The 26,162-nt window shown below is 46.3% G+C and overlaps 2 protein-coding genes and 1 long non-coding RNA gene across 6 annotated transcripts in view; 1 reads left to right on the plus strand and 2 right to left on the minus strand.

Moving 5' to 3' along the window:
- Positions 1–22,079, plus strand: part of IL23A (interleukin 23 subunit alpha) — a 38,958-nt gene extending 16,879 nt beyond the window's left edge. The window contains exons 1-4 of one of the 3 annotated variants that reach the window (XM_079966438.1): positions 3,424–4,670; positions 11,244–11,327; positions 16,530–16,655; positions 21,297–22,079. In XM_079966438.1, the coding sequence (XP_079822564.1) occupies positions 4,485–4,670; positions 11,244–11,327; positions 16,530–16,655; positions 21,297–21,461 (561 nt within the window). In that variant the 5' untranslated portion in view covers positions 3,424–4,484 and the 3' untranslated portion in view covers positions 21,462–22,079. Of the gene's footprint in view, positions 1–3,423; positions 4,671–9,160; positions 10,535–11,243; positions 11,328–16,529; positions 16,656–21,296 lie in introns of those variants that run through there. The other 2 variants (XR_013836029.1, XM_079966439.1) reach the window with 2 other exon arrangements.
- On the minus strand, positions 1,475–9,165 carry LOC307210511. 2 transcript variants are annotated; one of them, XR_013836043.1, is made up of 3 exons: positions 7,827–9,164; positions 5,712–5,843; positions 1,475–1,910 (listed from the first exon to the last, which is right to left on the minus strand). It is a non-coding gene; the product is annotated as an uncharacterized lncRNA (long non-coding RNA). The 2 variants fall into 2 exon arrangements; XR_013836044.1 differs by lacking the exon at positions 1,475–1,910 and adding an exon at positions 3,702–4,891 and having other exon boundaries at positions 7,827–9,165.
- Positions 22,080–23,771: 1,692 nt separating the features above from the next.
- STAT2 (signal transducer and activator of transcription 2) overlaps positions 23,772–26,162 on the minus strand; it is a 50,423-nt gene continuing 48,032 nt past the window's right edge. Inside the window, exons 23-24 of the mRNA XM_079966349.1 lie at positions 25,702–25,982; positions 23,772–25,518 (exon numbers count right to left, since the gene is read on the minus strand). Coding sequence (XP_079822475.1) covers positions 25,343–25,518; positions 25,702–25,982 — 457 coding nt within the window. The 3' untranslated portion in view covers positions 23,772–25,342. The remainder of the gene's footprint in view (positions 25,519–25,701; positions 25,983–26,162) is intronic.

Genomic DNA, 26,162 nt, shown 5'->3' on the forward strand with positions numbered 1-26,162 from the left:
TCCACCCCCATCATTCTGCCTGGACACTGAGATCCAGCACTGAGGGCCTTCTGGTGGTTCCCTCACTGCAAGAAGCCAAGTTACAGGGAACCAGGCAGACGGCCTTCTCGGTAGTGGCACCCACCCTGTGGAACACCCTCCCATCTGACGTTTAGAAGACATCTGAAGGCAGTCCTGTTTAGGGAAGTTTTAAATGACTGATGTTTTAATGTATTTTTAATCTTTGTTGGAAGCTGCCCAGAGTAGCCAGATGGGCGGGGTATAAATAATAAATTATTATTTATTATTATTATTATTATTAACTGGCTGCAGCTGGAGTCCCGCAACATCTGAAGGGCCACAGTTTCCCTATTAGCCATTCACTCTCAGTTCAGACAAGCAAACAAAACCTTTGACTGCCACCTCAGGATCTTAAAAAGAGCTCTGTTGGATTTGACCAGTCCCAGATCCTGTTTCCTGAAGCAGTCAGCCAGTTGTCTTCAGGAAGTCCATAGGTAGTGTGTGATAGAAATAGATCTCACCTATAATATACCGCCCTGCCGCCAGCATTCTGAGAAATATTACCTCTGGATATAGAGAATCTGTTTATGGCTGATATATGGGGTTCTTTGTTCCCATATGGCTCTTATCCTCCACAGATAAGAGAGCCAGTGTGGTGTAGTGGTTAAGAGCGGTAGACTCGTGATCTGGGGAACCAGGTTTGCATCTCCGCTCCTCCACATGCAGCTGCTGGGTGACCTTGGGCCAGTCACACTTCTGTGAAGTCTCTCAGCCCCACTCACCTCACAGAGTGTTTGTTGTCGGGGAGGAAGGGAAAGGGGAATGTTAGCCACTTTGAGACTCCTGAAGGGGAGTGAAAGGCGGGATATCAAATCCAAACTCCTCCTCCTCTTCTTCTTCTTCAGATTAATTTAAGCACCTTGTGAATCCTGCTAAGCCAATGGCTACCATCATCTTTCCTCTGTCCTGTATCTACTGCTACTAAATTTCACTGAGCTCTAGTATGATGGAGGGAGGCAAAACATCTATTTAGGTTGCAATCCTATGCACAGGTACAACAGAGAAGATCCGACCAAATACAGTGCAACTTAACTCCGAGTCAACATACATAGGATCATACCGTGACCCACTTTCTCTACACAATGCATCAATTTTCTCCTGTCCCTCGCCTTAAACGTAGTTTTTTACCCTAATTCTCCCATGCCTCTTTGTCAGAGGCATGTGCTGCCAGCTACAGCGGAGCTCAGTGGAGGGAGATAATTATTATTTTATTTCAACAAAGTAATAATCATAAATGAGGGACGCGGGTGGCGCTGTGGGTTAAACCACGGAGCCTAGGACTTGCCGATCAGAAGGTCAGCAGTTCGAATCCCCGAGATGGGGTGAACTCCTGTTGCTCAGTCCTGCTCCTGCCAACCTAGCAGTTCAAAAGCACATCAATGTGCAAGTAGATAAATAGGTACCACTCCGGCAGGAAGGTAAACGGCGTTTCCATGCGCTGCTCTGGTTCGCCAGGAGCAGCTTAGTCATGCTGGCCACATGACCCGGAAGCTGTAAGCCAGCTCCCTCGGCCAATAAAGCGAGATGAGCACCGCAACCCCAGAGTCGGCCACGACTGGACCTAATGGTCAGGGGTCCCTTTACCTTTTAATAGTAATAAATAAATAGGAATTAAAGTGTGCACCCCACCACTGAAACGAGTCCATTGTAACTGTCCAACCTCCCAAAATTTCAAACCTCTTGTGATGGTTTGCCCCCTTTCCGTTTTAACAACAGTGTTTGGTGTTAGTAGAGTTTGTTTGTACTATCCCGTCCTAAGGTCAGGAGTTACCTCAGTTTGCGTAGTCAGACGATCCGGGGGTCAAGAAAGCCGAGTGTGCAAGGTCATGAGAAGCAAGAAGCAGCAAGATCTGGTCAGGATCAACGAATGTTAATGTTTCCAGCAACTGACTGAGGCTGGAAGCACTGCTTAAGAAAGCTGGAACCAGGTGGTTCCCATCAGAAGCATGAAGGCTGATCAGCAGTAGGTGGAGTCACTTCACCTTCTGCTCTTTCAGGCTGCTGCTCAGCAGGTGAAGCCAACTCCTGGCCCCTGAAACCCTTTCCACTATTGCTAATCTCTCTATCTATCTCCCTCTTCTCTAATGTATATTGTGAAGCATTTAGACCTGGGCCATTTCACTTTACAGCACTGTTCTTTCATCTTGGGCTCTTAGATGTTGTTGAGCTACAACTTCCATCACTCCTGACCCTTGTCTAAGTTGGCTTGAAATGATGAGAGTTGTGATCAAACATCTACCAGTGATCTACCACAGACATCGAGTGATCTACCGGTAGTTCACGATCTACCTGTTGGACATGCCTGCAATAAAACATCAAACATTTTAAATTTCCTGCTACAGGGCTGCCTTCAGGGGTCTTCTAAAAGTCAGATAGTTGTTCATTTCCTTGACATCTGATGGGAGGGCGTTCCATAGGACGGGTGCCACTACTGAGAAGGCCCTCTGCCTGGTTCCCTGTAACATCACTTCTCGCAGTGATCCTTGGAGCTGGACCTCAGTGTCTGAGCTGAGCAATGGGGGTTGAGATGCTTCTTCAGAAGGCTCTCGGCCAGGTTCCCTGTAACTTCACTTGAGGTCCTCATTTGAATTTTGAATTCTTAATTTGACAACTATAATGTTCTTCCCTTGGGCTGCCATTGAAGACAGTTCAGAAACTTCAGCTGATTTAGGACGTGGCAAAAATGGGTGCTCCATTGTCTTATATTGCTCTTCTTCCCATTCATTTTTACGGTAGTTAATTTCTGAGCTTAATTCAATATGATACTGCTAAACTTTAAACCCTTTAGGCTTGAACACTGAAAATTGAAAGGAAAAGAGAAGCTATCCAGAGCTCTGAGATGAAAACAGTACTTCTGTCAACAGTGGCAAACAAACCCCTCAGCCAATAACAGAGGGAGCTTCCACATTGTCACTATTTTCATGTAGAATTCAATTCACATATTGGAAAATTCAGGTGATAACTGCTCTTGCACAACAGACCCTCTTTCTGGACTTTTTGCAATAAGGAAAGTGAAGGTGAATGCACTGGAAAGTGTAGAAAAATATTGGCACCATCTAAGCTTCCTGAAAACAAAGCAGAATGTGTGCTCAATAAATAGCAAAAATCATCTAACCTTCCTGCAAACAAATCAGGAAAAATGCTCAATGAAAAGGTCATCTGGATGCAACCAGAGTGAACATTTGAACGAGCAACTCTGTTATTGTGTTTATTGCTCTGCTTGTAGGCTTCTGTTTTTTAAAAAACTGGTGAAAGGCAGGAGATAGGACTTGGGTATTAGGATTACAGAAAGTACACCAAAAAAAGCTGTTGAAGATCTTGTGGCGAGCTTGGGACTTATCTCCACGTGTGGTGGCCATGCCCTAGGGACAATTTTATTTTCTGAAACCACCCTTTTTCACAGATCAGCCTTTGAATACGCCACCAGCCTTAGCCCTATTGAACTTATTTAAGATGCTAACCAAGATGTTGTCTTTAAAGACTTGTTGCTTCATCTTTTACTGCCAGTGCATCTAGAGATAACGCACTGGAGGAGCGGGAGCGTCATTCCCTCGACTCACGATATGGTCAGGTTTGGACTGTTGCTTCAGCTGAGGAATAAACCTGTCAACTTCAAAAAGCACCCACAAAAACAGACAAAATTTTCCACCGCTTGCTATTCCTTTATTTAGTTCATCAACACATCGGGATAGAGACAACAACTACTCACCATGCCTGGCCACTTGTGAAAAGACATGTTTGACATTGATCTGCATCTGGATGATTCTATGACGTCATGTGCTCACATCACCAGCAATGTTATTACACTTGCAATTGCCTGTCATTTTTTTGACTGGTTTGAAAATAACAGGGGCTTTATTTATTTTTTTGTTTTATTTTTTTAAAGGAGGGTTTTGTATGTGTGGTGGAGAAAGGGGCGCTGAGGGACTGGTGGGAGCTGGGGAAATAGAAGACCAGCTTCTTGGTTTCCTCTTCCCGGATAATTTTCTGACATAGGTATAAGATGATGTATGATTTGGATTTTCTGTGTGCAGGTAGGGAGAAAAAAGGGAGTTTTGTGCTTTGCCCACCCTGCTTGGAGATGCCTACGCTCTGAACCCATTAGGCAAATGAACCAATTTCTGAGGTGACCCACAATCCACACTGGAGTGCCCAGACCACGGTATCACTTCTGCTTTTCTTCCAGTGGACTTAGCAGTGTCACTGTCACCATGAATGGGATCTGCTGGACTTAGCTCTGCTCCCTGACATCACTGCAGTTGTAGTACAATCCCCACCTGTCAGGCCCAGAAGGGAAATCCCCACTATTTGCCTGAGTCAACCTGTGGCAGAGAATATAAATAGAGGGATCCTGGTTCCTCAAACAATCAGTCTCAAGGCAAGTCCTCGTGAATCATCCCAGGCTCTATCTGAATTCCTCAGAGATGCAGAACAACTCAAGGAACCTCAGGGCAAGCTGGCTTCTGGGCTTCTTGCTGCTACTGGTTGCGGCTTCCAGGGGGATGAGGCTGCCCAGGGAAAACAAGCCTTTCTGGAAGGATTGCAAAGATGCCTCGCAGGAGATACTCAGCAAGTTGTGGAAGCTGAGGCTAGAGGAGAAGGTGGTGGTGGTGAGTAAAAATAGAATTCCCCGCTTTCGCTCAGCAAAGCGGTCTGAGGTTCCAAAGAGGAGCATGGATCACGACAGAGCTCCAACAGCGAGGACCTTTGCATCGTGACACTTTTAAAGGCCGGTTTATTATGGCCTATGCTTTTTCTGGACCACTTTGTCAGATGCATATGAAATGGTATCCTGAATTGGCAAACATTGGGGACACATGCCAGTGGAGGGCTGGAATGAGTTTGGTAGGGAAATGAATTAAAGGATAGCAAAGAACGGACACTGACAATTAGCCTGAAAGCAGAACCGTTCTGTTCCCCAGACTGGCTTAGGGTTCAGAAAAGTTCAGTTGTGGGGCGTTTCATGATTGAGCATCCTTCACAGAAAAGTGACCTAGAGGGGAAAGGTTGCGGTTTAGAGATGGAGATGAATGGCCAAATCTATCCATTTCAGTTTTTCTCAGTGTCTTCCCTTTTTTTTAATTATGAAGTACAGTTCTCCACATTTCCACCTCAGTTGGCAATTTGTTTTTTCAAAGTCCTCATGAAAATCCACCAGCATTTTAGTGCAACCAGCAGTTTGTATGCAATTTTGCACTGATATATTATGGAAAGAAGTTACAGGGAACCAGGCAAAGGGCCTTCTTGCTGGTGGCTCCTACCCTATGGAGCGCCCTCCCATCAGATGTTAAGGAGATACGTAAATGCATACTTCAGAAGACATCTGAAGGCAGCCTTGTTTAGGGAAGTTTTTAATGTTTGATGTTTTATTATGCTTTTATATTTGCTGGAAGCTGCCCAGAGTGGCTGGGGCAACCCAGCCAGATAGGCAGGGTACAAATAATTAAATTATTATTACTATTATTACTATTACTATTATTACTATTATTATTACTATTACTATTATTATTATTACTATTATTATTACTATTATTATTACTATTATTATTACTATTATTATTATTATTATTATTATTATTTGCAAACCAATTTCCCATAATATGAAGCATTTATGATATGTTATTTTCACCATTTTATGCATTTATACTCACACTTTACTTCAGTATATGCATTTTTATGCCCAGGTTGGCATTGCAGAATTCGGAGAAGTTCAAAGAATTTCAAAGGATGGCTGTCTTTTCATTCTCATATGGTTTTAGAAAGTGCAGATTAGGGAGATTCACCTGTAAATGAGAACTAGATTGACTTTCTTCCCCCATCCCTAGTGGTGGAGCCACTCTTTTGCATTTATATTTAGTTATATTTAATTAATCCCCCCATACTGTCTTTCAGAGAAAACCCTCATAAAGTGGCTTATACATAAAACTGTTCTATCCATTTCAGTAAAACATAGTCATTTTATACAGCTGCTGAAAACTTGTCATAATCTGGCAGGGCACTCCTATAAAACTAGTTTTAGTTATTATTATTCTATTCATAAAAATATTTATATCATTAAAAGTATGTCAGTGGTTTGTAGCAATAAAAATTAAATACAACAAAATCCATATAAAAAAAGAAAAACAAAAAAACAGACATCCATTAACCACTGTGGAAGGAAATATTCTTAATTGCCTGCATAGGCTTGGCAGAATAGAAAGATATTCTGCACACATTTAAAAGTTGGCACAGAAGGCACCTGGTTAATTCCTCTTGGCAGAAGATTAAACAATTTAAGGGGAGGAGTGCGACTCTAAAACAGCAGCACTGTAAACTGGTGGTTTTCAACCAGTGTGCTGTGGCACCCTGGGGTGCCTTGAATGGTGGACATGGGTGCCGTGGGCAACACTGGCCTCTGTCCCTCTTTCCTTCCCTCCCTCCTCTGATGCCCTCTCCTGTCTCTGCCTCCCAAAGGCTTGCACAGCTGTTTGTCGCAGCCTCCGTGGCTACAAGCTCCCCAGGCAAATGATGCCTCTGGGGCTGGCCAGGGGGTGCTTCCCAGGCCCCTGTGGGGCAGTTTGAGGAGGCACCTCGCTTTGGGACGAGGGGGGGCAGGTCAGAGACCAGGGGCAGCGGCTGCCCAGAGGACTCCCAAGGAGAGGGGAGAAGAGAGGAGGCTGAGGGAACACTCCACAAGGGTGTTTGAAAAAGGGTGAGGGGCTGCTGGCTCTGCAGGCAAGGGGTGACACGACTGGGTTCCTGACCCCCACAGGGGTGCTGCAGAAAGAATGTACAGTCGTACCTTGGTTCTCAAACAGAATCTGTTCCAGAAGTCTCTTCGACTTCCGAAAACGTTTGAAAACCAAGGCATGGCTTCGGATTGTCTGCAGGAACTTCCTGCACTCACTCAGAAGCCGCGTCGGACGTTCGGCGCCCAAAAAATGTTTGCAAACTGGAACACTCACTTCCGGGTTTGCGGAATTCGGGAGCCAAAACGTTCCGCGTTGCAAGGGATTCGTGAACCAAGGTACAACTGTACAGTGATACCTCGGGTTACATACGCTTCAGGTTACATACGCTTCAGGTTACAGACTCCGCTAACCCAGAAATAGTGCTTCAGGTTAAGAACTTTGCTTCAGGATGAGAACAGAAATTGTGCTCCGGCAGCGCAGCAGCAGCAGCGGGAGGCCCCATTAGCTAAAGTGGTGCTTCAGGTTAAGAACAGTTTCAGATTAAGTATGGACCTCCGGATTAAGTACTTAACCCGAGGTTTCACTGTAGTTGGTCAAGGAAGCTATGGACTCTAAAAGGTTGAAAACCGCTGCCGTAAACCGTTAAAACACAGGCAGTTGGCTCAGCTAAAAACAGCCCCAAATAAAGGGGTAGCCAAAGCCAGAAGGGATCGTGTCCAATGTTGTCCCCTTGAGAAGGAGTTTGAAGCGTTCCAAAATTGTTCTACAAAAGATGTATTTGGCAAAACTGCATGCAAACATGTGTATATTGGGAGGAATCAGTGCTAAAACGCTGGTGTAGTTTCATGATGATGTGTGTGGAATTCTGGGGAACTGAATCTGACTGGGAAAAAGAAAAACTGAAATAGATGGATTCAGCCATCTCTACCACTGGTACACCAGTTCACATCACCCTAATCATTGGGCATGTTGCCTGGGGCTACTGGAAGTTGTGAGTCCAATAATAGTTGGAGGACAACTAACACCCCTACTTTAACGAGAGACACGAGGTAGTGATTATCTTCAGACCACATACATAAGTTCCATGTTACTTACAGTGCAATCCTATTCATGTTTACTTCAGTCAAAAGTAAGTCCCACTATTTTCAGTTGCTTTTATTCCTGGGTAAATGTGCACAGGATTGTAGCCTTAATCCAGAGTCACTACCACCCCCTGGCTCTGCACTGGCAGTCGCTGGTGTAGACAAGTAGTGCCAGATTTAGGGTGTTATGCCACAAGTTGAGGGGGCACAAAAATGGAGAAAGATCCATAATTGAGACAATCCATTTGGGGGCGCCAAATTTTGGCCTCGCAGAGGGTGCCATATTACGAAAGATTAGCAAAGTCTGCCCCCGGCACAAGTGGAGAAGAGAAGGAGAAGGACAACAAAATAGTTAATGAGCAATGTTCTCCTATAAAGTCATTCCAGAATTTTCTGGTATTAAATTGTCCTTTCTAAATATCGAACACTTTCAGTTACCCATGTCAAGGAAGGCCCACTCCCCTCAGTTTGTCCCCAGGCAGGGATCAGTTTAAATCAGTGTTTCTCAAGATTGGGGAGCCAGCTGTTTTGGGACTACACTTCCCATCATCCCTGACAACTGGTCCTGCTAGCTAGGGATGATCGGTGTTGTAGTCCAAAAAAACCACCACCACAACAGCTGATGATGCAAGTTTGGTAAACACTGGTTTAAATAATAGCCGAGGCCATAAATACCCTCTTTATTTACTGCTGCCACAGGGCAGCACCCCCAGAGCCAATCTGAAGGGAACTGCCCTAAGCAAAGGATTTTGACAGCTTTAATACCTTTCAATAATCGGTGAAATAAAAGAAAGCAGGGCACATGCGCACACCAGTTTTCTTTGCATTTGTTATATATAGCATCCCTGTCTTGTTGAGTTTCTCCACCCTTGCCACATGTCCGTCTCAAGACATTCAACTGTGTAGGATGTGACACAAGGTACTTGACTGTGTCACATGACAAGCTAGCATCTTTATCCAGTGACATTTAGCAGGGAGTTAAGAATTACACAAACAACTGCATGGAACATTTCCCACGGCTCTCTTCACAGCGATGAATAAACAGTGAAGTCTGACCCAGCACATTTTGAAAACGGCAACTCCTCCTCACATGTGGTTTTAAAAGTTTCGCATTCTCTCTTGTTCCTCTTCGTTTTGAAACCTTGTGAGGTGAAGCAATTGCTGTTTGTTTGTTTCCCCCCGTTTAATATTCTAATATTGCAGCATAATTGGTCCTCGATTTCACATGATTGTGAGCGGAAACTCCATACTTTTACCATTCTCTAAACAGGCTTCCCCAGACTCGGCCCTCCAGATGTTTTGCGACTACAACTCCTTACCATCCCTGACCACTAGTCCTGCTAGCTAGGGATTGTGGGAGTTGTAGGCCAAGAAACATCTGGAGGGCCGAATTTGAGGAAGCCTGCGACTAACAATTAAAATTCCACCACTCAGATGCAGCCTAATGCTTCAGATGGTTTTAACCTTACTGGACCTTAGTGTGGACTGCCAAACCATAATGATCTAGAGCTTGGACTTATATCTTTGGATGGTTTCTAATCTGCTCACTCTAAGCCAGTACAACTCCCATCGTCCTTGACTGCTGGCCAAGTATGAGGAGTCCAACAATATCAGGAGGGCCGCAGCCTGGCCACCCCTGCTCTCGAGTAACTAGATGCAAAGGAGAACCAGGCGACTCTAGAAGGGAGAAGGGCTGCCATCAGCATTAGAGAGTGTGGTGCAGAGGTTAGAGTCGGATTAGGACCTGGGAGACCAGGGTTCAAATGCCCACACGGCTATGTGTAGATGTGTAGCTAAGATCCGTTGGACTGTTTCCAATATTAGGGGCAAACAGGGAATGATCTGGCAAACACACACATAACGAAAGTGACATGTTGACAGGTACCGTTCTCAAACCACAGGAAATGCTTGCTGCAAACCTTTTCTAGCTTGTAAGCTGCATTCCTCTCTGAGCAACCTTCATGTCAATGGTGGGTGGGATCAGAGACAAAGGTGGGCCAAGCAAACAACCTGAATATATTACCTGAGGCTAGTTAGGCTAGTTTCTACACACACAAACACCTCATTACCCTCCCTCCAGGCAACCAAGTAGCATTACCAGCAAGAGCAGACAACATACCCTCCAACATTTCTCCGGTGAAAATAGGGATATCCTATTCCTTAATAATAATAATAATTTTATTATTTATATGCCGCCTATCTGACTGGGTTGCCCCAGCCACTCTGGGTGGCTTCCAACTTGTATAAAAATATAAAACATGTTTTAAAACTTTCTTATACAGGGATGCCTTCAGATATCTTTTAAAGGCTCTATATAGTTACTTATCTCATTGGCTCAGGCGTCGCATAACTCCATACCCTTCAACATTTCTCCGATGAAAATAGAGATGTCCTAAGGGAAAGCAGAACATTCCAGGATCAAATCAGAATCCAGGACGGGTTCTGTAAAACTGGGATTATCCCTGGAAAATAGGGACACTTGGAGGGTCTGAGACAGTGTGGTGAACAGGCCATTCACCTGACCGCCGGTCATGTGGTGGCTGTTTACTGGGAGGCAGAAGGGGAACAGAAAGGTTGGCACGGTGCACACAGACACTGGCAGGAGTACAGGAACAGATCCCCCTGTTGCATTTGCACCGCGGCACCACCCTCTCTGCCATCTCACCCCTACCTCTCTCTACCTCCCAGTATGCAGCAGCAACACAACTGAACAGAGGCCAGGTGAGTGCTGCTGCCCCACAACACTGTCTGCTATTTATTATCTGAGCTCAAAGGTGCATATCATCCAGGTAAAAGTACTCAAGGTGCAAAGCAGATAGCTGTCAACTTTCAGATTTGAAAATAAGGGATCAGCAGCCTCGAGAATAAGGGATCAGCAGCCTCACCTGTTCAGGGGACAGTCTACGGGATATCTAACAATCTGGGATAGCAGGAAGCAGTGGGAAACGGTGTTGGAATAAGGGAATTTCCCGCAAAAAAAGGGAAGGTTGACAGCTATGGCAAAGCAGGGCTGGTGGGGTGGGAGACAGAAGGACCCCGAGTACTGAGTACCTGGTTTCCAGTACTGAGGTCGTCCACCCTATATATATTAGGGCACGATCACCTGTTCAGCATAATTTCAAAACAGAACCAAAGTTCAGTAGGGTTTACTTGAACTGCACTTTCAGGCTCAGCCCCTCCATAATTTCAGATACTATGCAAAAAGCAGCAGTTGTAACTGGGTAGCAGAGATGCTAAATGGGGGAGCCCCTATTATCTGGGTCCATCTTCGTTGAAAGCTGAGAGATGTTGGTGAATGAAACAACAGAGGTGAGAAAGAGAGATTGTAAGGTGGAACGCAAGGCAGGAGGAATACCCGATGTGGGGCTTCAGGCCTGCTCAAGATACATCTTTACACCGAGTTTCTCTTTATCCCCCCCCCCCCCCCAAGGAGGCAAATACGAGTGTTTCACTTCCGCAGAGGATTGAATGCAGAGACAAATGTGATCCAGATTCGTTGGACAATAATAAAATGGTAAGTGTTTTTGTGAGCACACGCGCTGAACCCTGTCCGTGGAGCCTACCCCCCAAAGAGAGAGACAAGAGACCAAAGTATGGGTTCAAACTGGCCACAACTTTATTTAACTTCAGAATGTGGGAAATTTGGCACAGGCCTTGGCATGTAACCCTCTCAGCCCGTCAGGGACAGAGGATGTGCAGGGCAATGTGGTGCAGTGGGAGGGGACTGTAAAGGACAAACTTACACAACGTGCCCTCCCACCTTACCTCCGCCGGGAGTTTGACCTACATGCTGCCGCTCTAGGGCCAGGGACTCCCACAATCAACCCTTGAATGGGCCCTGCAAATGCCAGTGCGTGGGGGTGCATGAAATGCCTCCCCCCCAACTTGAAAATAGACTAAAGGATACCATAGGTAAAGGTAAAGGGACCCCTGGCCATTAGGTCCAGTCGTGGCTGACTCTGGGGTTGCAGCGCTCATTTATTGGTCGAGGGAGCCAGAGTACAGCTTCCGGTCATGTGGCCAGAATGACTAAGCCACTTCTGGCGAACCAGAGCAGCACACGGAAACACCGTTTACCTTCCCGCCAGAGTGGTACCTATTTATCTACTTGCACTTTGACGTGCTTTCGAACTGCTAGGTTGGCAGGAGCAGGGACCAAGCAACGGGAGCTCACCCCGTTGCGGGGATTCGAACTGCCGACCTTCTGATCGGCAAGTCCTAGGCTCTGTGGTTTAACCCACAGCGCCAACCGCGTCCCTAAAGGATACCTTGCCAAGGCCTTATAACCACAACCCGAGGCCCTAAGGGGCCTCGCCGCCAAGAAACTCACTGCTGAAGAACAAACACCTGTCCGCCCAATCTTTGAGGCCTTGCAGCCAAAGCTCATTTCCCAGGGGCATCAAATGCACCCCATCAGCCCTAAACAGCCCGCCCTTCTCCACTCTGATGGCGGGATATGGAATAGAGAGTCTGCCAGTTGGCCGCATGGTGTTGCACATGGCCCTGTTGATTTCCTGCACCCCATAATTGATGCAAGAGGGCCTGTTAACCCCTCTCCAGCGCAGGCGGGGAAGGAGATTGGACTAGCAGATGGTCATTGCTGGGTACATGGCCTGCAAGCTTTTGATGTCTGCCCTGGCGGCGAGGGTCAGGGCAATGCCTTTCCCCCACACCAAGTCGTTCTCTCCCAGGTGCAGAACCAAAACTTTTGGTGGTCCGTGTGCAGCTGCCGCCCTCAGCAGCATGGGCATCAAGGCGGGCCAACACATGCCCCGCCGGCCCATTCAATAGACATGTACCTTGGGGTGGATGTCAAGGCTGTGGCCTCAGTCATGCATAGGCTGCCCAATGAACGATGCTATGTCCCACCACCCATATCTTCAAGCTGGGCAGACCTGCAAGAAAACTAAATTGCAGCCAGTAGTGATGTATGAAAGTGAGAGCTGGACCATAAAGAAGGCTGATCGCCGAAGAATTGATGCTTTTGAATTATGGTGCTGGAGGAGACTCTTGAGAGTCCCATGGACTGCAAGAAGATCAAACGTATCCATTCTTAAGGAAATCAGCCCTGAGTGCTCACTGGAAGGACAGATCCTGAAGCTGAGGCTCCAGTACTTTGGCCACCTCATGAGAAGAGAAGACTCCCTGGAGAAGACCCTGATGTTGGGAAAGATGGAGGGCACAAGGAGAAGGGGATAACAGAGGACGAGATGGTTGGACAGTGTTCTCGAAGCTATCAGCATGAGTCTGACCAGACTGCGGGAGGCAGTGGAAGACAGGAGTGCCAGGGTTGCTCTGGTCCATGGGGTCATGAAGAGTCGGACATGGCTAAACGACAAAACAACAACAAGAAGGATGGCGTGCCAGGACGAATGTAACCCTTGTACGCCTCAGAATGCCAGCGACCCAGCTCCTTGATGCGGGCAGAGTCTGGTCTGCCGCTAAAGTGGCACCCCAACATGAAAAGAGTGCCCAAAGTATTTCAGGGGTCACCGCCACAGGCTACTGTAACTTTACGCAAGACTGCTTAAGGAAAGGGCCCTTGTGCTTGGGACGTACCCTGAGGAACCAGCCCATGTCCGGACACCGACCCGGGCCCTCCTGTTCTGCTGGCGCTTTCCTTAATTGGTCAGTTTTTGAAGACCAGATCCTGACCTTCAGAGTCGGCCCAGAGAACTTAGTCAGAGTCTGTGAGGCCTGAATGAGGGGAAGATGAGTCAGCCGTCACACATTCCCCAATGCACAGGGCACCGAAGGAGGCTAGGGAGACTGCTGCATGGAACAGACGTATTTCATAATTTGACCAGCAGACCCCCGGTAATTTTCCCCAAATTAATTTAAAAGACAATATGGTCAGTAAAAAATAATGAGAAAGCCTGTCCAGAGGGGCATTAGTCTATTGCTTCAAAAACAACAAAAGTCACTTCTAGACAGCCTGTTTACTGAGCGTTGTCCTGATTTCTTTGCACAAGGTTTGCATGGAATTTAATAAATGTCTGTCATTTATTGACAACTCATTCCAACTTGCCTCCCAGGAAGTTAACGCCTCAGCTTTCATTTTCCTGTCAAGTTCCTAACCACAAAAAGAGTCAAGATTCTTTTTTTTTGGGGGGGGGCGAGTGTGTTTGTTGCACAAGAGCACCAAATCCACTTTAACTGCACAACCTGAATTTGCTAGTTTCTGCTTGAAAAACAGCAGGAGTCTTGTGGCACCTTAAAGACTAAGGCTGTGTACATGCTATTCCTTTAAAGGACATTTGAACCACATTCTTTCCCTCAAAGATTTCTGGGTGCTGTAGTTTGTTAAGAATTTCTGGGAACTGTAATTCTGTTGAGGGGTAATCGACAATGCCCTGAATTTTTTGGGCAGTGGAACAGGGGAGCAGAATGTTTTATTAAAGATATCATAACAGATTTGTTTAAAAAGCAGAGACATCACCTTGCCAACAAAGGTCCGTATAGTTAAAGCCATGGTTTTCCCAGTAGTGATATGTGGAAGTGAGAGCTGGACCATAAAGAAGGCTGATCGCCGAAGAATTGATGCTTTTGAATTATGGTGCTGGAGGAGACTCTTGAGAGTCCCATGGACTGCAAGAAGATCCAACCGTTCCATTCTGAAGGAAATCAGCCCTGAGTGCTCACTGGAAGGACAGATCGTGAAGCTGAGGCTCCAATACTGTGGCCACCTCATGAGAAGAGAAGACTCCCTGGAAAAGACCCTGATGTTGGGAAAGATGGAGGGCACAAGGAGAAGGGGACGACAGAGGACGAGATGGTTGGACAGTTTTCTCGAAGCTACCAGCATGAGTTTGACCAAACTGCGGGAGGCGGTGGAAGACAGGAGTGCCTGGCGTGCTCTGGTCCAGGGGGTCACGAAGAGTCGGACACGACTAAACGACTAAACAACAACAACAACAGATTTGTAAAAGGATTCCTGGTCGCTTCCATTTGGCTTCAGGTTAAGGGCAAAGGCAACCAGGCTAAGTTGGCAATAGTCAGCAGCTATTTTTTTTACCTCCCCGCCCCACCACCCTCAGTTTCAATTAGGATAATGCTATCAAAACTGCATTCTGGGTGAAGTTGGGTTCCCTGGCTGGAAACATAGCATTAGTTTGTCAACTGGGAATAGATCTCGCTGGAAGACAACGGATGTTCCAACGCAATATGCGTTGGGTGTTTCCCTGAAGTCACGGTCATTCCCTGTGGTAACATGGAGAAGACCCAAAGAGGCTTGACACAGTGCCCTCTTCCAAACCAAGAACGTGCATTGGAACTCGTTCCACAAAGCTTAGCAACAACCAGGAAGTTCCACAGCAGACACTCAGAGTTTCCTTGGCAAGCACTTAGATGTGGAAATGATTCCCTGAAGGCAGAAAGAAAGTTGTTATACCACACACTATATAATTATCCAGACTCTTTCTTACAAACCCAAGGGATGAGTGAAGTGTTGAGAGTGTTTTCGGTTCTGGCACTGGAAGGCCTGGTTCCTAAACCATGGCCTGTGGACTATAAGTTTCCTTCAGGTGGTCCACAGCAGATCCACATTGCTTTTTAATTGCTGCTTTTGTTGTCATTATTATTTATTAAATTTGTATTATTTCTTCCACTGCTTTTATTTCTTGCCTTGTATTTTTCTTGCCAGTTATTTTTTTATTGGTTTTCCAAATTTTTAACAAATCCATAGCAGATTAAGCAAATTTTATTCCACTTTAAAAAAGAAAGAAAAAGATTTCCCACCCCTTCTTGGATAATTAATTACCCCTTATTGCTGATTTTGTCATAGTTATCTTTAATTTGCTTTTGTTTTTTCTTTTATCCGTATCCATCAGCTATCCCTTTGGTAATTCCTGCTCGTATATTAGTTAACGTTTCCAGTATCGTCAAGTGATGATATTCTGGCATTGCATTTTATTGCATTGCTACGTTAATTCTGTGAAAAGCAAATGAAATTAATTACAGTGCAAGAAAGAAAAACAGCAAAATAAAAAGAACACAATTACTAACTTTACAGCATCTAGCACCATGCATTAGAATGTTAGAATTCCTTCTCCATGATTGCAGTCATGGGATTTTTGTCTATCACATGACGGTGTATGTTTTGACTCCACAGAGTGGGAAGTGACGAAGACAGGATGTTTGTGTTACTGTGTTCCATGAAGTGGGACTATTGTCTTTTCTTCTTTTTCTTTTTGCTGTCTGATGCTAGAGAGAGAGGGAGCCATGTTGAAGTGCTCCATATGTGTTTATATATAAATAAAGTAGATTAGCCAAAATGCTGAGTTGATGAGGTCTGTTAGGCAACTGCGAAGATTCTGCCAATCCCTAAGTGTGCCGATGTCTGTTGGCATCGGTCACTGTGATGTTTGGGCTGAAGAAAGCTTTTGAAGCTCCCAAACGAATGACCAGGAGGGAGAGAACATGTCAGTCGGGCATGTGTCTCTATCAGGGTCCTACTCGAGTGTAGGACGAGCTCCTGACATAGAATTGCTACAAGAGAAGTGGTTAAAACCCTGAAGGAGCCTTTAGCCTGGCCTCATAACATCAAATTGGGGAGCAGAATTTCAAGATCAAAGGGTGTGACTCTCAGCAGTTTTGTGACTCTTACATGTGACTCTCAGCAGTTTTGCACCCAACGCTACAAGATCTGATGCTTGCTGCAGCCTGAGCCTGTCCTGTAAACTAACATAATAAAATAAGTTTCTACTCTCCTTCCTAGGGCTGCCTGGGAAAAATCCACCAAGGACTTCACCATTATCATGAACTTCTGGTGCACGTTTTCCCCCCGACGTCAAACACCCAGCTCAAAAACACCCTGTATAAACTATTGCAACTCGTTTCAAAGGTGGGTACATGTTTTATAGGGGTTGAATGGGTTTGGCCACAGGGAGGCCTCAGGATCATGCATGAAGGTCGGAGGCAAATTGAAAGAGTCAATGAAGCAAACCGTGCAAAGGCACGCGGACATGAGATGGATTTTTGTTTTTAAAGCAACCATGCTAACGTCACTGCCGTACTAGAAGACCAGTGAGCTAATCAGTTGGTGAAGGAAGTGGAAAGGGAGATAATATAGAAGGATGCAGGAGTTGTGAGGAAGGCACATCTGAGTCTAGCTACGCTAGGATAGCACAACCAAAGGTGCAGTTTTGTTCTGCTTTGCCAGAGTCCCCCAAGTCCCAAATGCATTTGCAAATGCATTGTTACGTCTGCATTCCCTCTACATTGGAGGCTCTGCACAGACTGGCTGCATATGGTTGTATCATCATCATCATCATCATTTATTATTTATACCCCGCCCATCTGGCTGAGTTTCCCCAGCCACTCTGGGCGGCTCCCAATCGAGTGTTAAAAACAATACAGCATTAAATATTAAAAACTTCCCTAAACAGGGCTGCCTTCAGATGTCTTTTAAAGATAGGATAGCTGCTGATTTCCTTCACATCTGAAGGGAAGGTGTTCCACAGGGTGGGTGCCACTACCAAGAAGGCCCTCTGTCTTGGTTCCCTGTAACCTCACTTCTCGCAATGAGGGAACCGCCAGAAGGCCCTCAACGCTGGATCTCAGTGTCCGGGCTGAACGATGGGGTGGAGACGCTCCTTCAGGTATACAGGACCGAGGCCGTCATCATCATCATCTTAAATGCTGCTCTGGAGGGTAGGACTCGAACCAGGGACTTCAAGTTCCAAGAAAGGAGATTCCGACAAAACATCAGGAAGAACTTTCTGACAGTAAGAGCTGTTCAACAGTGGAACAGTTTCCCTTGAGAGGTCATGGACTCTCCTTCCTTGGAGTCTTTTAAGCAGAGGTCGGATGGCCATCTGTCATGTATGATTTAGTTGAGATTCCTGCATCGCTGGGGGTTGGACTAGGTGACCCTTGGGGTCCCTTCCCACCCTACGATTCTTTGAAATTTATTACCAAGCCCTTCGTCCCAGGGCAAGTTACAATTTAAAAGAGAGTTTTAAAACTTTTTAACAGTTAAACCCCTCCCCCCCATAATCACAAAAATATATGTCACCCACAGATGCCCGCACACTGTCTCTATTTAATAATAATAATAATAATAATAATTTATTTATACCCCACCCATCTGGCTGGGTCCCCCAAGCCACTCTGGACGGCTAACCAACAAAACACTAAAATACAATAACCTATTAAACATTAAAAGCTTCCCTACACAGGGCTGCCTTTAGATGTCTTCTAAAAGTTTGGTAGTTATTTTTCTCTTTGACATCTGGTGGGAGGGTGTTCCACAGGGCGGGTGCCACTACCGAGTAGGCCCTCTGCCTGGTTCCCTGTAACTTGGCTTCTCGTAGCGAGGGAACCGCCAGAAGGCCCTCAGCGCTGGACCTCAGTGTCCGGGCAGAACGATGGAGGTGGAGACGCTCCTTCAGGTATACTGGACCGAGGCCGTTTAGGGCTTTAAAGGTCAGCACCAACACTTTGAATTGTGCTCGGAAACGTACTGGGAGCCAGTGTAGGTCTTTCAAGACTGGTGTTATATGGTCTCGGGTCCCCTTCAAAGGTAGCCCCACATAGAGCGCATTGCAGTAGTCCAAGCGAGAGATAACATGCACCACTCTGGCGAGCCAGTCTGCGGGCAGGTAGGGTCTCAGCCTGCGTACCAGATGGAGCTGATAAACAGCTGCCCTGGACACAGAATTGACCTGTGCCTCCATGGACAGGTGTGAGTCCAGAATGACTCCCAAGCTGCGCACAGGGGCACAGTTACCCCATTCAGGACCAGGGAGTCTTCCACACCTGCCTGCCTCCTGTCCCCCAAAAACAGTACTTCTGTCTTGTCAGGATTCAACCTCAAGCATGGAACCAGAGATTTAGATTGGTGCCATTTAACTGCATTAAAGTAATCCAAGCAAGGCAATAAATCCCTGGCTTCCGGCTGCTCACTTCCTCTGTGCTAGGGGGTGGTTGGATCTCAATGGACATACTTAAAACCCAGGAGTCCCACTGAACAGCAGTCTTCCTTTAGGGGAGCTGGAAAGATGACATAGCGCCCTCAGGTGGCTGCAGAGACAGAAACCAGATGTGTAGGCAGCCTACAGCTGGCAGTGAAAGTGAAGGAACACAGAGCTCTCATCCTTACTTACCTTCCCTTCGCCTTTCTAGGCACAGGTTCGGGTTTTCCAGGTCCGTCTCTGATCACTTATTTTTGTCCCAGAGCTTTCCCCAGGTAAACCCACGTTCTGCCGCTGAATTGGAGCAAACAGCAATTAGGTTTTCTGCAGGTTGCCATTTGCTCCAATTCAGCTATAAAGCGCGAGTTCTCCCAGGGAAAGCGCTCGGGACCAGTAAAATCCCCGAATTCCACTTGCCGTGATTCACTTCTGCAGTGTTGTGCAGCTGACAGACCAGTCTGGCCACAATAATGAAATTTTGCCCGTGGTATGACTATTTTCCACCCACCCACCTCGAGTCTTTGGCACCCTAGCTGCATAATTTAGCAATTCTAAAATATAGACGCGCTTTTACTCTCGCAAGATTGAATATACCGCCTTTGGCTGTACTTGAGGGACAATTCCAACAAATTCCACACGAAAAACGACTATGTCCCTGTGGAGATGGCAGTACCGAATCGGTGGTGTATGTCCTTTTGACTTGCACTTTTTATAAAGACTTGAGGAATGAGGTTATCACCCCTCTTTTATTGTCCATTCTGGGTCACCCAGCGATTGCCACATTGTCCTTTCTCTTGGCAGATCAAGATGAGCAGGTGACAGCAAAGGTTGCAAGGTTTTTAGCCAGGGCAATTAGAATAAGATCCACTATTTGACCCCCACAAAACGTATTTTATATAATTGACTTTTTTATCTTTTTTTTTTTTTTTGCATATCGTATTGTGTGTTTTATTGCTATGGCTGGTGGCTGATGCAAATAAAGATTCAAAGATACAGAGTGTTGTGCAGCTGAACTGAAACTCGCTATGCAAATGCTCTCTGGGTTATGTACTTCCTTCACATACATGCCAAAATGTACTGCAAATTATGAAGTGTGCAATATCCCCCTGGATCCACTTGCCTGGGGACCTGCCCACCCAACAAATCACATCCTTGCTGAATTGTCAGCGGTCAAAAAACGATCTGGCAAAACAGCTGTCCTGCAATAGCGATCATGAAATAACCAGGGTTGGTTGGTTTTCTCAGTAACACTGGTCACGTGTCTTTCTAAGCTTATATATTGTGGGATAAGGGCAGAGGCATTGTTACAGGCTGGAAGCGTATTTAACCCTTTGGGAGGATAAGGCTACTGACCCAGATGACTAGGTACCACTTCGTGTCAAAGGCAGTGTGCTTCTATATACAGTACTAGCTTCTGAAGATCACAGAAGGGGGGAAAGCGTTTTTGCACCTACTGGCTTCCCAGGACCAATTGACAGGCCATTGTGAGAACAGGATTGTTGTTGCTGTTTAGTCGTTTAGTTGTGTCTGACTCTTCGTGACCCCCTGGACCAGAGCACGCCAGGCACTCCTGTCTTCCACTGCCTCCCGCAGTTTGGTCAGACTCATGTTTGTAGCTTCAAGAACACTATCCAACCATCTCATCCTCTGTCGTCCCCTTCTCTTTGTGCCCTCCATCTTTCCCAACATCAGGGTCTTTTCCAGGGAGTCTTCTCTTCTCATGAGGTGGCCAAAGTATTGGAGCCTCAGCTTCACGATCTGTCCTTCCAGTGAGCATTCAGGGCTGATTTCCTTCAGAATGGAGAGGTTTGATCTTCTTACAGTCCATGGGACTCTCAAGAGTCTCCTCCAACACCATAATTCAAAAGCATCAATTCTTCGGCGATCAGCTGCCTATATGGTCCAGCTCTCACTTCCATACTTGTATGGAAGTGAGAGAACAGGATTAGGGCGCAGCAATATATTGTTCCAAACCGGTTTGTTTTTGTTTTTTTGCTTTTGAGTGCTTTATTGATTGAAAACTTTATAACAGAAGTATACAATAGATATTTGATATTATAGGCAAAATGAAAATTAACAATTATTCATTCTTTAACTAATGCTTGCTTTGTACATCCACTTGGGATTCCATTTGTCAAGCGCTCCGATCTTCCCCTTGCATTCCTGATTTAAATTCCTTAAACACGCGCTTAAACTTTACTTTCTCCATATTATTTGACTTACTATAAATTTGGTTTTGTACCATTATCCTATTTACTCAATCCATCTGAAACCTGTATCGTGATATCGGTTTCACCATTTTTGACCTGACAATAGAACACGAATCATGATGTACGCGAGCTATGCAAAGATCACGATGCAAGAAAAACACATGAAGCCAACCTAGTCCCATATTTATTTAAGATATCGTGATATATTGGTATGTAGCGATGTTTAGCGGGCGATATATCGCGTTGATGAAAACCAGCTTATCGCCCAGCCCTAAACAGGATGCTGACCTATGTTTCCCCTTGATTCAACAGCAGGGCTCTTTCCTGCGTTCTTAACCCTGATACTTTTCTCTCCTACAGGTTGGAGGAAATATGGAAAGCAGCAGCCCAGGCCTCCCTCCCATTTCGTCAGAATGGGAGAAGCAAGCCTTGCAGGACCCCATCCTGCTTCGCCTGCAGTCCTTCGCCGTCGTGGTGGCAAGAGTCATTTCCCATTGCGCAGCGTTAGCCAGGAATGCAAACTAAGATCGGAGGAGGGAAGCCCAACGCAGAAGGGTGGATATGCGCGTCCAAGTCGTACACTTTTTCATTGTATTTAATCGACATACTTAATTTATTGATAGCACACGTGCTGTCGTGCTTTTATTTAACATTTTTATTTAATGTATTAATGTATTTATTTATTTATTTAAACACTGGCCCCAATCCCCTGCTAGTAAGAAACCGGGTGATAAGATGAAGGGGCCAAGATTTGTTTAGGGAAGTTTTTAATGACTTATGTTTTAATGTATTTTTATTCTTTTGTTGGAAGCTGCCCAGATGGGCGGGTAGAAATATGTTGTTGTTATTATTGTTGTTATTTTTTATTATTAATTTATTATTATTATTATTATTATTATTATTATTATTATTATTATTATTTTAATGTGGGGAGGATCCATGTGCGAACTTTTAAAATGTTTTTTTTTAAAAAAAGGGGAGGGGTTTGTTGAATATCTTCCACATTTTCACGTTTTTATTTGTTTGTTTGAATGCTGTTTTATTCATTCCATTTTGAGGGATGATTTGTTTTTTGGGGGGGGTGTATGAATGTTGCACACATTTTGTATGACTTACTCCATTAAAAGCTATTTAAAAAAATTAGTCCTCTGTGTGCAAAAGGCTCGGCATTCCATTTGCAGAAAAGAGGGAAGAGAAGGTTACAGGGAGAGAGATAAAGGTGAACTATCAAGCCTAGCCAAGGTGCCCCTGCAGTAATATCCCTATTTCTTTCTGTCTTCTATTTCTCCTGGGGTATGTTCCCGCTCCTCTTACTGGCAGTGCCTCTGGCCCTCCCTGAATTTCATTGTGGGCCGATAATATGCCCCAACATCCAGAGAACAACTGTAGCTGTGTGGCAGCTTTTCCTTTTATTCCCACGCCCCCTTTCATTTTTAAATAGCAAAATACCACTGCTCCCAGTACGTTTCCGAGCACGATTCAAAGTGTTGGTGCTGACCTTTAAAGCCCTAAACGGCCTCGGTCCAGTATATCTGAAGGAGCGTCTCCACCCCCATCGTTCAGCCCGGACACTGAGATCCAGCGCTGAGGGCCTTCTGGCGGTTCCCTCATTGCGAGAAGTGAAGCTACAGGGAACCAGGCAGAGGGCCTTCTCGGTAGTGGCGCCTACCCTGTGGAACGGCCTCCCATCAGATGTCAAAGAGATAAACAATTACCTGACATTCAGAAGACATCTTAAGGCAGCCCTGTTCAGGGACGTTTTTAATAAGTAACGCTGTACTGTTTTTAACACTTGATTGGGAGCCGCCCAGAGTGGCTGGGGAAACTCAGCCAGATGGGCGGGGTATAAATAATAATAATAATAATAATATAATTATTATTTGATTGTTGTTTTTAAAGGGGCGGGGATTACACAATGCGACAAAACCAGTACAGTGGTACCTTGGGCTACATATGCTTCAGGTTACATATGCTTCATGTTACAGACTCCGCTAACCCAGAAATAGCGCTTCAGGTTAAGAACTTTTCTTCAGGATGAGAACAGAAATTGTGCTCCGGCGGCAGCGGGAGGCCCCATTAGCTAAAGTGGTGCTTCAGGTTAAGAACAGTTTCAGGTTAAGAACGGACCTCCAGAACGAATTAAGTACTTAACCCGAGGTACCACTGTAATTAAAGCCACCTTTCCCTACCCGGTCAGAAGTGGGGAAAATGTGAGGAGCAATTAAGGACATCTCCAGACTGTTTCGGGAGAGGCTCAAGGGCATTGTGGGGAATGTAGGCTTGCGCAAGTAAAAAAGGATTAAAAGGCCTCATGTATGAGCACAACAAATCCATTTAAAAAACCCCAAAAACCAACAACCAAGGAGTATTCTGCAGTTAGGAATGTGGCGAGGAAATGCACTGAAAATTAGTGGGATTAACAAATGATTAATGGGAAGCCATGTACACAACCTACCGTTAGGGCTGGGCAATACAGTCATATCTTGGATCCTGAACGCCCTGGAACTCAGACGTTTTGGCTCCCGAACGCCGCAAACCCAGAAGTGATTGTTCCAGTTTGCAAACATTCTTTTGGAACCTGAACGTCTGACAGGGCTTCCGCAGCTTCCTGCAGCCAACCAAGAGCCGCAATTTGGTTTTTGAATGTTTTGGAAGTCAAACAGACTTCCGGAACAGATTCCGTTCAACGTCCAAGGTCGATATTGCCCAAGACCGGTCTGAAGTCCATATCATGATAACAGTTCCACAGTTTTTGACCTGGCAACGTATCACAAATCATATGTGTGTGTGTGTTTATGTGTGCGTGATGCAAAAATCGCAATGTGGCGAAAACCGTGGAGCCAGCAAAAGTGGATTTTATTACAAAAACAAACACACACAAAACCCCCAACCCTGCCATAGATCGGGTCTGGAAAAAGGCGTGGGAGGATAAGGAAGGAACCTACGGGCCTCTGCAATGATTTGGAAATGACATTAGCAGAACGGTCTCTGAAAAAAATACAAATTGGAAAAGACGACTGAACAGAAGGACCAAAATTCCAGAGAAAAGAGAAACCTCTGTCCATGTTTGCAGATACCAATATGCAGTTTGATTTTCACCCTCTACTTCTCCAAATGATGGGAAGTTCTGGAGAAGCTGGACTGGACAGGACATCATAAGGCATCCTAAGGACAGGACCATAGCTGTCAACTGACAGATTTGAAAATAAGGGACCAGCAGCCAAAATAAGGGATTTTAGTCAACCAGTTAAAAGGGACCAGATAATTTGGGAGAGCAGTGCCGGTTTTTAGCCCTTCGTTTCCAGAGGTTGCTGCTCAAGACACCAGCCGATGAAACACTGCAATTAAATAACTACAAGCAGCAACCACTTTTCGCGCAAAACGAAGCCCAACCTACGAAGATGCTGCTGCAGTTCTGTATCTTTTCTCTCGTGCTCCATCTGCAGCTCTCAATTCCATCAGGTGGGAGGAAGGGGGGGGGAATAGCGCCCGAAGTAAACCCACAAATCAGACCATCTATGCTAGTCTACCACTACAAATCTATGGGAGAAGCGCTTGCGGTCCTTCCCTTGTAGCCCTTGGAACACCTGCCTCCGCCTCCGCCTCTTCCTCCTCTTCCTGAACTGCTTTCTCTATGGTTGCCCTTGCTCTCCTCTCAAGGCTCCTCAGCAATTCATAGGCCGCGCCAGGCTGCCCATCTAATTCGGGTCCTTTGGCGGCTCAGCCGCAGTACGGCTTAGCGGGAGTGGCGGCGTAGGGCAGAGGGGAGGCCCCAGGCAGACACGGCTCAGTTCGGCGGCCGCGAGGAGGATGGTGGCGGAAGGGCCTGAGGCTCCCACCGGTCCCGGTGGGGGGTGGGTTCCCGGGGGCCGAGGCTGGTGAGAGGAGGCCAGAGGGGGGCGGGCCGGGCAGCCAAGCAACACAGTTGGAGCCTCCCTCCTCCCTGGCCAGCAGGGAGGGAGGGAGAGGAGCTGCTTCCTTTGAAACCCGGGAAATTTAAGGGACACCCATCAATAAGGGACAGCAGCGGGACATGGCGCTGGGATAAGGGACTGTCCCTCCAAATAAGGGACGCTTGAAAGCTATGGACAGGACATGCTTATTTACAAATATACAGGTTGAGCTGGCAGCCGCACACGGGAAGGGCAAGCATGGTAGCCCCCAAATACCTAAAACCCAAACTAGCAGAACTCTGATTGCCTACGCACCCATTTTCAGGCATTCCCAGTCTCCAGCCTCTCTCTCTATCTGAACACTCAAGAGCAACTTCAAAGGTGGTTCAGCATCCTCTTTGAATTGATTAATAAGAAAGCCATGCTCCATGGCGGGGGCACAAGGAAGGCAGTAGGCAGTCAGAAGGGAGCAGAGCCACAGTTTTAGGCCTCCATCTTGCCAGAAATCATCACCTATTGAAAATCGCTTTCATCGACATTCAGCTCTGGGATCTCATCAGCCGTCACGTTCAGCTCTGGGATCTCATGAGGCATCACATTCAGTTCTGGGATCTCATCAGGCGCCTCAAACAGACGAATGGGTGGTGGTAGCAACTGCTGATCATCACCCGGCAGTGGAAGGAAAGGATCTGGTGTGGAGGAAACAGGAGAGAAGGAGAGAATCATCTGGGAACTGAAGGAGGAAATACTGTAGAGATCTGGTGTGCTGCAACCCAGAATAGAAACCCAAAGCATTGCAAATGTAGCCCCAGGAGACTAACTTCTGTTGCAAGGACTTCACCCCTCAAGAGGGCCACAGATTCACCACTCACCTTGCCTGTCGGACAGAAGGCATTGCACGCCGCGCGCCAAGCCCGCCAAATCATTGTTCAAGTGCTCATCATCTGCAAGGGCCAAACCATTCAGCCAGGGAGCTTGAACGCCCTGCTCCAATCCCGCCAGATAGTGGTTCAAGTCCTCATCTGCAAGGGCCAAACCATTCAGCCTGGGAACTTGAACGCAGTGCTCCAATCCCGCCAGATCGTGGTTCAAGTGCTCATCGTCTGCAAGGGCCAAATCATTCGGCCTGGGAACCTGGGCCTCTTCTGGCTGCCTGGATAAATAAGAACATACATATACATATGTCAGGGAACTGACATCAGGGCCAGGAGTGGAGGCAGAGCTCTCAAGCGATGCCGGAGAAGGGGCAAGCAGGGAGAGAGGGAACTCTTCGGCTGGGGAAGGAAATCAGCGTAACACCAGGGATAAAGGGGGGCGGTCGGGGGAATCGGAG

This window comes from Podarcis cretensis (genome assembly GCF_951804945.1).
Source record: "Podarcis cretensis genome assembly, chromosome: 2".
Classification (NCBI taxonomy): domain Eukaryota; kingdom Metazoa; phylum Chordata; class Lepidosauria; order Squamata; family Lacertidae; genus Podarcis; species Podarcis cretensis.